The following is a 12536-nucleotide window of genomic DNA, read 5'->3' on the forward strand; positions in this document are numbered from 1 at the left end:
GCTTGCAATTATTATATAAACACTTACAGGACAGCAGTTTGTTCATGGTATCTAGTCCAAGGCACATACCAGACTGTCATCAACACACATATATATCTCAACAAAGAGATTAATCAAGAGATATATAGATCCCAACAAAGAGAGATGAATCAAGAGATATATAGATCCCAACAAAGAGATGAATCAAGACATATATAGATCCCAACAAAGAGATGAATCAAGACATATATAGATCCCAACAAAGAAATGAATCAAGACATACATAGATCCCAACAAAGAGATGAACTCAACAAAAATAGATCCTAACAAAGAGATAAATCAAGATATACATAGATCCCAACAAAGAGATGAACTCAACACACTTAAAGAATTATTTGTATCCTAAATTTATTAACAATATTTTTTTTGTATAGACTTTGCAAGATTTCTTCACAATATATTTCAATAAATATTGAACATAAAATACAAAATAACAAATAGAATAAAGTGTTCAGTATAAATAGTAATATAAGTAGTACTGGGAATATAGAAGAAACAATTTTATTTACTAGCCAATACTGAAACAAGAAAAACAAAGAAATGGAGCCAAATAGAAAATTACATTTAAGGTTCAAGCGAATTTATCAAATTACATATCACAAACAGATATATGTTATGGGTGTAACAATTTAGTCAAATACACTGTTCAAAGTTAAACAAAAGATATTTGTGGTTCTATGTTGTTTCCAAGTCAATAATGTATTTTTATATGTTGTATTTTTTTTTACCGAAATAAAATTTAAATAATGCTTTTTTGACTTGTTATAATTTAATAAATATTTTTTTCCAAGGAGATAACTCTGCATGGACTAAGAAACTGGAACAATTTCAAAAACATGAGATTTGTAAACACAACAGAGTGGCAGCCCTTGATATGTGCTAATGGGAATGTAGTTAAAGCTGAAATTATTGTTAAATCAATCATAATTAAATAATTCATTCACCATGGAGCAATCATACACTGAATCAGACATGATAATGATATAAATCAAATCCAACATCTTGACATTGTTCAATCACATATCATGAAAACATCTTTATCATCTACACATAGGTAAAAAAAAAATAAAAAAATGATGTCACAGTAGACATCCTCTGAGGTATGTTAATATCATCTTATACATCAAATAAATCAAAGACTAGCACATCAGTCTTCAATTACACATACAGTAACATGTTCTGAAGGGTTTTCACACACACACACACACACTGCTAACCCTCACACACATATAGATTAATTTGACTCGATTTCATCACATGATTAACCAACAAATTTACAAGAAAATTGATTTGCCAAACGTTTCATAGCAAAGGAATATATAATTACATAGACCGGCTCAAAAAGGAAAAAAAAAATAAGTGTACCATTATAATAATGTATGATATATGATAAATATTGCATAGTTAGTAAAATTATCTTGAGCCTATGACTACAGAACACTGTACATGATGGCTGGCTACTAATGAAAAATTAAACTTTAAAGGAAATTACTTAGAAACTATTATGGCCAACACTAAATATTAGTGATTAAGAAAAAAAAATAAAGGCAAAGAAAAATAAGGCCATGAGTTTTTTTTTAATTGACTCATTAGAAAGAAAATCTGCAATTAGATAGACAGATGGAAAAAAAAAGATTTTAAAACAACTAAAAAATTAATTATGGATTTATCAATAACAAAAATCTGGCCACATGAGCTGTTTACTGTAGTCATGACAACAGTTTTGATTAAATTGCTTGAAAATGTCTGGATTTCTCCACATAAATACATGAGGCAGAACACAGCAATAGATTCAGTCAAGTGAGATTTTGTTTAGAATCTACCTATGTACAGATTGCATCATAATGTTTTACATAAACAAAATATGGAACAGTAGAAACAATGTCATTGCAAAAAAAAAAAAAAAAAAAAGCCCCCTGTAGAGTTTAGGCACATTGCCACAATGCACAATATTGAACATAAATAATGACGTTAGCTGGCCTAGTAGTTATTGAAGTTATTTACAAAAAAAAAAATATTACAGAACTGTGTAAGGACAAGGCATTAACAATAACTCTATTTATTGACCATGGATCAACTGAGAGTCATATCATAAGCGCATATAATGTTCAAGTAAAGAAATCCAGATAAAGCATATTTCTTTTATTACTATTTATTAGTTTTGGTCTAAACACTACAAAAAATCTGTGTTTCTAGAGGAGCTTCTAAAAAAAGATGTAACAATGATGAAACTTTCTCATGAATTTTTGAATATGTAGATTCACTTTGCGAAAGTTATTTACATGTTGTAGTGAATTGTAGTCACAGAGTGGAAGGATCTGCCTACAGAAGCTGGCTCCTCCATTATTTTACTGGCGCAGCTCAATAGAACAGCACACAAGTACATTACACTGCAAACATCTTCAATATACAATGACTACTTATTTCTGAAGGATGTCCTCGGTAACCAGTAGTTCTATGTCAAACAATCATATTATAATTGCTATGTCGATTAGAATGTTATTTATAAGTGTCTTTTTCTTGTCGATAGACTTAAAAAGTAGACGGGTGACAGACAAAACCAATAAATATGTTTCAAAACAATATTCTTAATAAGGAAAATTTCACATATAAACATATTGGATCAGGGCTTCACAAACAACATATAGAAATAAATGCATATATATATATTCAAAAGTCTATGAAAGACAGAGTTATATAAAATTTGGCTCTCATGAAAAAAAAACGAAACCTATGTACATCTTAGACAAAAATACAATTTTTGTCCTTTATTTCTTTATTTTAGCATTAACTCTTTCTCTCCTAACTAACGATTCCAACGCCAATTTGACCCCATTAAATAAAAGTATTTTTTGGTTTTAAAAACCTTTTTCATTGTTACTTAAAAAGTGCATGCAACAATTATATACCTAAAATAACATCTCCTGTGTACATGCAAAAAGTTTTGGAAGTTTAACCGTAACAGGATAGTGAAACACTAATGAGCAAAATAAATGATTCCATCGGAATGTAGAAAATAATTACAGAGAGAAAGAGTTAAATGGTCATATTTTATACAAGATATCATGAGTGAAGTGTGAGAAACACTCCAGGAATGTGGAGCATGTAAATAAGGCATTTATCTACACAACTTTGTAGAAGAACAAATTCTTACAGGAATGAGTATGATCTATACAGAAGTTGGCCAAGCTATTTCCGAATAAAATAATGTAACATTTTTAAGTTTAAGAAAATAATGTTTAGTGCGGTAATTTATTATGACTTTAATTACTGAATCAGGTTTTTCGTTCTCTTAAGAAGTTATTTCTGACAAAACTATTCTATTTTTTAAAACCATTTCTTCGAATCAATGCCTATTCTAATGTAAAGCTTCGTACTTTTTAGATAAATTATTATACTTAGGTCCACCTAACTGAAATCAACTGAAGAAAATGGAAAACTTTTTTTTTTGTTGACTTCAGTTTCATTATATTGGGACAGATCCAAACACTATAAGCTATTAAACAAGAACATTTTGCAATCCTAAGATATTGATACACAAAATATAATTTGTTCAACAAAGGATTTATTTATCCAAACATAAATTGTTTAACAGATAATTTATTTAATCACCAGTACAGTTATTCAACAATGATACAATTACCAATGATGGATAAATATAAGTTTCAGACAGGTCTCTTGAAGGTAGTCTGATCATCCTGAGAACATTCCCAAACTAACAATCCAACTTTGGCTTTGAGATTTCATTTGGTTCAAGTTTGTTTATGTCTCCTAAGCATTAGAGTCAGGACCCTTTTTCTGGAAGAAAAAGAAATTAATACAAATTAACCATTTTTTTGATGTTTATCAACAATCTCACACTATTTTAAGACTGAATAAAAATAAGTACTTTAATGAAATAAAACAAAACACATTTTCTGTCATGATTTTGTTATTTTACCATCACAAAAAAGATACAAGACACTGATAGCAAAGACAAACAGACACAAACACTCTTTTGTTGCCCTGGCAATCAAATCATTAAATAGAAACAATCTGGTATAAACTTTGTCACATGTAAAATTATGAGTGAGTCTGGTGTGAATGTACATTTTGGTACATTCAGAATTGAAGATAATTTACTTCCTAGTCCAAACCTCCCGCAGGACGATGGGGGATGTGAGCAGGCTGGGTTTGAACCCAGGACCATGGATAAGTCTGAATGACAGTCCAGCCCGCAACCATACTTTGAGGTTCTAAAAGGTTCTTTAAAGACTTTCTGGTTTGTCAGCTTAACAGTTCAATACCCACAATACATCAAAGGTCAAACTTTTCTGAATGCAATTCGTCCAATCTTGAATTAAGCATATAATAGTACATGTTTGAAGATGAATTCTTCTGCCATTTAATAATACAGATTCAGTTGAAGCTTTGGGAATATCCAAATAGTATTTAGAACTATTCCAAGAACAAAAACATTGTAAGATATTTGTTTTTGATGAGCTACTATAGAGCACAGTCAGCATTCCTGAATGTTAGCCAATGAAGTAACACACTGACTCACCACACATCCCATTCCTACAAACAGACAGCATGAACATCACTTTCCTACAGACAGACATCACATTCCAAATGACACTCAGGCAGCACAAACATCCCATTCCTACTGACACTCAGACAGCACAAACATCCCATTCCTACTGACACTCGACAGCACAAACATCCCATTCCTACTGACACTCGACAGCACAAACATCCCATTCCTACTGACACTCAGACAGCACAAACATCCCATTCCTACTGACACTCAGACAGCACAAACATCCCATTCCTACTGACACTCTGACAGCACAAACATCCCATTCCTACTGACACTCTGACAGCACAAACATCCCATTCCTACAGACACTCAGACAGCACAAACATCCCATTCCTACTGACACTCAGACAGCACAAACATCCCATTCCTACTGACACTCAGACAGCACAAACATCCCATTCCTACTGACACTCAGACAGCACAAACATCCCATTCCTACTGACACTCTGACAGCACAAACATCCCATTCCTACTGACACTCTGACAGCACAAACATCCCATTCCTACTGACACTCTGACAGCACAAACATCCCATTCCTACCGACACTCGGACAGCACAAACATCCCATTCCTACCCACACTCGGACATACAAAACCATTTTTCCTTCACCCTAAGGTCAAAGAGTTCACTTACTAAAAAAGCTGGATTAGGTGACGGGCTGACGTTTGGCCTCTGGATCTCAAACTATAAAGAGGAAAAATTTTTTTGTTTTATCCAAATGTCATTTAAATATCATACAAAGAAATTTTGGTTATACAGTTTGATAATATTTATTATGTTTATTTAAAACAGATTTATATAGGAAATGAAATGTATAGCTTTAAGTTAATGAGCAAATTCTATACGATGACTTCTTTAAAAATATTAGCAGCTTTTAAATTAATAATAATAAGGCTTGTCTTCAAGTCTGAAGATTAATGAGGAATGCAGTATTTTTCTTCTGGTCTCAAATGTGTATCCCCTGACATTTGTAAGTGACCTCCAGCTGTCTCGTTCTGAGGCTGCATACAACCAAATGCTCTCCTTCTATGTCAGTTAAAGCAAGCTGGAGCCTAAGCTGGTCTTTAAGGTGTTTCCGTGGTCGATGTAACAGAGGTTGAACTAAGAAGTACTTTGAAAAAATGTGTTTACTTTTGAAAATATACTTACCCCTTTGTGAGGCTCCAACAACTGGAACATATAGTCCCAAGAGAAATTAGACGCCTGGCCCGTTGGGGGTTCTTGCACTAAGGGTAGACAGAAACAAAAGATTACATTAAGATAAATCTTAACCAGAAATATTTTATGAATAAACATGACCCCACAATAGAGCTATGACTGAAGGATTAGGCTTCAAAATCTTTTTTTAAAGGTTATTAAAAAAAAAAGTAAATGTCTCAAGGCAGGTGATGTTAAGTTCACCTGTTTCTGGGTGTTAGATTTAAATTCACTTGTTTCTGGGTCAAAGATAAACGTTCATCTGTTTATGGGTCAAAAGTGGCTAAGGGTGTTAAGTGCCAGTTCAATCCCAAGCCTTTTTACTTCGTTGCAAGGCAACCAGCTGACATTTCAACATACAGAAACCCCATCCTTTCAGAGGCCAAAGATCTTGTAAATTTCAGTGCAATTTAGCAGACACTACTGCTTTGGAGTTTGAGAGGTATTTAATTAGCTTTGAGTTACATGTAGTTTTCTTTATGTAATAGCTATGTTGTGTATAACTATTGCAATGATTTAAAAACTAAAGTTCAAATTTATCATTAGTAACAGCATCAAATATTTTAAGCTGCTAGTATAAATTAAAAAAAAAAGGCTTTGTATAATGCATCTTTCAAATCTATTGTATTTTTAGCAAGCTCTGGTCCAATCTCATTTGTGTGGGGAGAGAATATCTGAGTGAATATTACCACGCTCCTTTTGGCTCTCAGCAAGCACAAATCAACTTAAGTCAATACTCAAAAAGTCCTTGTTCACATGACATTCTAACTCAATTTCCCTTGCCAGGTAGCTCAGCAATTTTCACCACTCCGCCTCACCCACACTTCAACAACATCTGGTCACTAATGAGTAATGTACTTACCTCCTTGTTCTTGACCTGCGGCTGGCTGGACAGAGCTGCTAGTACTTGCATACCAGGCCGAGTCCTGGAACTCTGGAGACTTCTTTTTAGTCTTTCTAATCAACTGACCATCCCGACTGTTCTGGCTGGTGCCAGCCTCAGAGTAAGCATCAGCTTTATACAAGGAAGGCGTACCCCATGATCCCTTGGGATCAAGTCTAGTCGGAAAGAATCTTCCAAAAGGTGACTCCCTGAAATCATAAGTAATAAAGTTAGCTTCAATCTTTTATACAGCTAATGAAGAGCATATAGATTTATAAATAACAAGCTGTTAGGTCAAGTACATGTTATGGTCACAGAGCAAGGCAAGAGCAAGGGAAATAATCTAATAATGAATCTAAATAAAAAAGGAAAGAAGTGCTTGTGTTTATCTGGTCAAGATGAACTTATCTGTAAGGTAAATAACCATTCTAGACCTATCTACTAGGCTAAGATGTCTCATGAAGCAAATTGTTTAATATATATATTTAAGACATCTAGAAGAACGGAGGAGGATTTGATGTGTTGACTAATAATATTTGTCCCAGTTAACAACTGTTCATTGTAATTCTTTGTGATTTGCACTGGTGGTGCTATTCTTCTACATTTGTTTTTATTTGAAGTGAAAATCATTCTATGGTGACCTTTAAGTAACTTGCAGGACAAAATGCAACATTCTGGCAAAACCTGCAATGCAACTAATCCCGAACTGTATCATGAAGTAGAGCTTTCCATTGGAGACATTGGAGGTTACTACGTGGAGAGGGAGGGGAGAACTGCTGAATGTCAGTCCAGAATAGGGTTTTATAGGAAGCCAACATGAAATTTCTATTCTTGGATTGCTCTGTGCTTTATCTATTTTTTAGTCTTGTTATATTATACGGCAAAAAAAAAAAAAGGCTAAATGCTATTTTTGACAAGTGGGATTATATCTAATATGTAAAGCAGAAAGTAAGGCATATGTATGTAAGCATGTCCCAAATAAAAATCAAAACTGTTTGACCAATCTTGATAAAACTCTGCATAAACGTTCCTTAGATCATGGCGGAGAATGTAGTGTATGTTTTAATGTCCCTACCACAACCGGAGGAACCTAAATATAGACAAAAGGTACCTAATTGTATCTCTATTAAAAAACAAAACTTTAAAAAAAGAAATCGGGTAAATCCGTTTTCACGTTATTTTGATTTCGAGGCGAAATTTTTTTAAAATATGAAGGAAACATTCTCCATGTTTAACATAGGTCTAAATTCAAAACAGTAAATAAGTAATACCAAAACACATGCCTGCAGGCTGTGGGTCATATCTGGCTAGCTTAACATAACTGCAGAAACATCTGTTCATGTCATAGGAATTGCCTTAATGCTATACTAACAGATCTTATGTCAGATGTTATGTGTAATATAAAAACGTTATTATCTCTTGCATAAAACTGTGCAGTAGTATTACCTCTCTTCAGACACTGATCCCAAGTTTTTAGAAGACTTTCTCCTGACGTACAGGCACACTAATACCAACACGACCACTGTCAGAATGACAAACAATGGGATACCGACTGCCAGGCCAATGATCAAATCATTGCTGCCATCTGAATCTGAAACTGGTGCTAAAAAAACATGAACTAATGTTAAAATAATATTTCATTTAGAGAATCATCTAGGGAAAAAAAATTCGAATGATCTGTCGTGACATGTTTTCTTTATAGTATTAACAATCTGTATCTTAGTGTAAGACATTCCTTTGAAATGATGATTACTATGTTCTGGTTGAGGTCTCTTTCAGGACATGATAAATTGAAGGCTAGAAATGTATAAAACTCTGGACAATTATGCCAACATTCTAAGGCCATTTGATAGGCAGATATAAAACTTAAGTAACTGAATATTATCAGCATTGCTAATCAGAGACAAAATTAGCAGAGTTAAACAGCCTCAAATATAAATATATAATCTGTTCTGGTAAATTGGTTACTAGCATTACAAAGGCACACAAAAAAAAACAACAATGGTTTTGAATTAGAGACTTAAAAAGTCATTTAGTGAAGCAAACTTACAAACAGAGCAAGTAGGATGAGCATTCCCATCTTCGAAGACACAGTCAAGACAGGTAATATTTGTAACTCTCATGTAGATTGCACATTTAGTTGTATTTGATGTAACTATATTGAGAAACAAGAAACAAAGTGGTGACATAGAACTAGATATACAGTTTTGCTTAATGCCATAATAAATAATTATATCCCTAAAAAAAAAATACATGAATAACTCTATCATTATAATCTTCATTTTAGGATACCACAAATTTACAACTATGAACTTAAGAAAAATATATATAAAACAGCAGTAAAAAAAAAAAACATTTTTGGTCCATCTTATCTATATGGACTGATGGAAAAAAAAATTTGCTTGTACCTAAAATGTTTTATTTCAATAAAATATCTTTTTCATACCGTTGACTCCATTCAAAGACAGAGTGAATGGATAGTCTGTGCCATTAATATTAACACTGCTCTTGGTCACATCGATCAGGAAATTTGTAAAGTTGGCAGCTGTGTTTGTAGTTGGATCATTTATTACATTTGGTTCTGTACCGCTGATTTCCATAATTATATCGGCTATTAGAGAGCCCAACCTAGAGAAAAAAAAATGATCATAATTACAGTTAAAAGTAGGAAAAAATTATATTTAAAAAAATATTTAGTTGCGTTTGTGTGTGCTCATATGTGTGTGGTCTCCATAACAAATCTGTATGTAATGAATTGGGCACAATGTTTAGGAAATGGTTTGGTTCACCGGAAGAGATAGAGAAAAATTACTTCTGTTATTCACATTCAAGGTAAACCAGTTACATAGATGAAAAATAATAAAATAAATGAATGAAAAAGATATCAGAAATCCCCATACTGATGAGGAAAAAAAATCAGGGTTTATAAAAGTTTTTTGTTTTTTTTAAATCAAGCAAGAATAGAAAATTAAAATGCTTTAAAACCTTGGGATAAGCCAAGATTAGAAAACAGAGAGTGAGATTTATAACAAACAAATATTTACTTTGCACTAAAGTAACACCAATAGTAAAATCTCTAAACTTAGAGACACTTAAGGACTTAAGACTAAAAATTAAAGTGGCTATAATATTGTAATAACTTAAGTGAGGCAACTCAACGAGGACATAGACGTTTATTTACATGGAGACATGACAAAAACAAAGGGCATCTGCCTTGAGTACAGCATCTCCATATTGGCTCTCTACTTGGGCGGAAATCGTTTGTCTCCTAATGTCAACATCCGACTTGCTTAGTCACAGATAGTGCGCACCTTCTTTCTGCACTATCTTGGATGGCGGTGCGCATGGCAAAGTCATAACAATATATGAAACATTTTACCATAATTAACAAATACTAAAACACAACTTAATAAATACCCAGAAAGACAAAGATAAAGGCAGGAAAAACTCGAAAAAATGCTTCTTCTTCCATAGTACTAATAAGAGCATGGAATGGGGTCTGAATCGGCTAGGAAAACCAACAACTTAGAAGATTTTTAGAATCTAAGTAACATGCCAGACATGAATGCCTGGTTATTCAGTAGTCTCGATAGTCCCAGGTTTGAACCAAGCAAACTGCTATCCCAAGTCCAGCAAGAGTTTTGAGCTAGGTTGTTCATTGGCCTCCTTCAGTCGTAGAATGACTATGGTTCATCTCAGAGCACACTTCCTCATGTGGCTGTGGAGCCCTATTTTGGAGAGACACTCCCGTCCACAGATAGCGCAGGTTAAGGTGGCTTTTGCTTCGCTGGTAGAGGAGCTGGCCATTTTTCAGATTGTAAGTTTTTCTTCCTGAGCTAGGTTGTAATTATCTTCAAATCCAACAGAACATTCAAAATATGTAAAAGAAACATAACTATTTTACAAAAATTGTCACCACTTACCTGAAACTAATTATATGTATAATAACTATATCTTGACCAAAATTTCTTGAACTGATCGCTCGCAACTGAAATGAAAAGTAAACAAAAATGAATAGGAACATATAACTATTATTATTACACTCAAACTAAAGACAAAAGACACTGGTCTATTTAAACTAACCTCGGCTAGGATTGTCGCTCTGTATTCAAAAAAGACACTTGAAGAAGTATTAAGCACTTCAAGAGGTGGATTTTTAATAGGCATCGTAACCGAAGCAGACAAACTCTTCACTGAAGAAACAAAAAAGTCAAAAAATATTTTAGTCTTAAAAGAACATACTTTTTAAAATATTATTTTATTCCTACTTCCACATTTAGTTAGGTATATCATGTATTTATTCTAGATCTATGATATAAGTCTGTAAATGAGACATGAAAACCACTGGCATCGAACAAAGTATGTGGGAGGAGATAGCCCAAGACTGGACAGCACAGAGACAGACTGTACGTGCTGGTACAAACTTTACCAGTTGCAAAAGAAGCAAAGCTGCATCATTCAAGAGAAAGAAGAAAGCTGCCTTGTAAACTAGCCCTAAGTCAGATGCATATACATACACGAACTGTGGCAAACTCTGCTGCTCTAGAATCGGCTTGATCAGTCACACCAGATTCCGCCCCATCTCAAGACAAAACCAAAGCCATTGATTCACCTGGGAGCATCCATTGTCTTCAGAGACAGACAAAGACATATAAAATGATACAAGACACTAACACACTTGAGTGTCTTGAAAAACAACCTTTTTCTTTTTGACTGACATCAAAACAATGTATTTTTTGACCCAATAAATAAGCAGGAAGCAAAATTATACCCTTTTTTTTTCAGTCAATGAATCCAAAAATTTCTAGTAGGCCCCACTATATGTCTGTTAACAGTTGGCTGTTAGTCCAAAGTTCACTTTCTAAAAGCTGATTACATTTAACCTGTTAGCAACAATGATCACTTACACTAACTAATCTATACACAAAATAGAAGACAATAGAGAAGAAATAAAGGAACCTGGGGAACTAAAAACTTATGATGCCTTTAAAGTCAAAGAAAACTGACTACAGGAGAAGTGAAGTCAAAATTTAGTGCAAGAAAAAAGACTTTGGTAGAAGTCGAATTTAGCCCAATCAGGCAATGGGAAAATTAAATCAGATTAAAGTCTTAGAAAACAAATAATGAATCAAATGATGCTTAAGTCCACAAACTCTTTTTTAGTTACATTTTGAATTATTTATCAGAATGTCAACCAAGAAAATTGGTATATATATATATGTCATTCTAAGGATTGTTATATTGAACTAAGTACCTTGATTACAGTTAGCACCAGTCCAGCTATCTTTACATGTACAAGCTCCATTCTCAGAATTACAGTCAATAGTGTTAGCAACGTCACAGGTACATTCACTGGCACAGGTTGGTCCATAATGAGTGGAATCACAAACTGAAAATCAATCATGTATGTTTCAAACACCGTGGCTTTTATAGACATCCAAATAAGTCAAATAAAAACTATAACAATACTATTTACTTTGGCAGGAAGAAACAAGTCTTGTTAACAAAAAATATGTAACAACCAATTAGATAAGAACAATTAGCTACTGGGTCATTACAATGGCTAGTTCCTGTACTATCTCACCTTTCTTTAGGTCACACTTGGTTCCAGTCCAGCCAGGTTTACAAGTGCATGTACCACTGACATCATTACAGTCCAGAGAATTTGTGACAGCACATTGGCAGACATTGGAACAGTTCTGACCCCAGTGGGTGCTATCACAGCCTGGGAAAATATACATTTGTTTTTATGTATCTACTGGACGTATAAACTAATTACACATGTTAATTAATAGGATAGACATGCTGATGAGGCAGAAAGGAAAAAAGAAAATGAG

General features: G+C 33.6%; 1 protein-coding gene across 13 annotated transcripts in view; it reads right to left on the minus strand.

Moving 5' to 3' along the window:
- Positions 1-368: 368 nt before the first annotated feature.
- LOC106054949 (fibrillin-1-like) overlaps positions 369-12536 on the minus strand; it is a 127013-nt gene continuing 114845 nt past the window's right edge. For all 13 annotated transcript variants that reach the window (XM_056003544.1, XM_056003551.1, XM_056003550.1 and 10 more), the window contains 11 exons: positions 12284-12424; positions 11954-12088; positions 10783-10892; positions 10623-10687; positions 9146-9327; positions 8750-8854; positions 8146-8302; positions 6679-6908; positions 5769-5845; positions 5253-5303; positions 369-3837 (listed from right to left, as the gene is read on the minus strand). In XM_056003544.1, the coding sequence (XP_055859519.1) occupies positions 3811-3837; positions 5253-5303; positions 5769-5845; positions 6679-6908; positions 8146-8302; positions 8750-8854; positions 9146-9327; positions 10623-10687; positions 10783-10892; positions 11954-12088; positions 12284-12424 (1280 nt within the window). In that variant the 3' untranslated portion in view covers positions 369-3810. The remainder of the gene's footprint in view (positions 3838-5252; positions 5304-5768; positions 5846-6678; positions 6909-8145; positions 8303-8749; positions 8855-9145; positions 9328-10622; positions 10688-10782; positions 10893-11953; positions 12089-12283; positions 12425-12536) is intronic.

This window comes from Biomphalaria glabrata, chromosome 11 (assembly GCF_947242115.1).
Source record: "Biomphalaria glabrata chromosome 11, xgBioGlab47.1, whole genome shotgun sequence".
Classification (NCBI taxonomy): domain Eukaryota; kingdom Metazoa; phylum Mollusca; class Gastropoda; family Planorbidae; genus Biomphalaria; species Biomphalaria glabrata.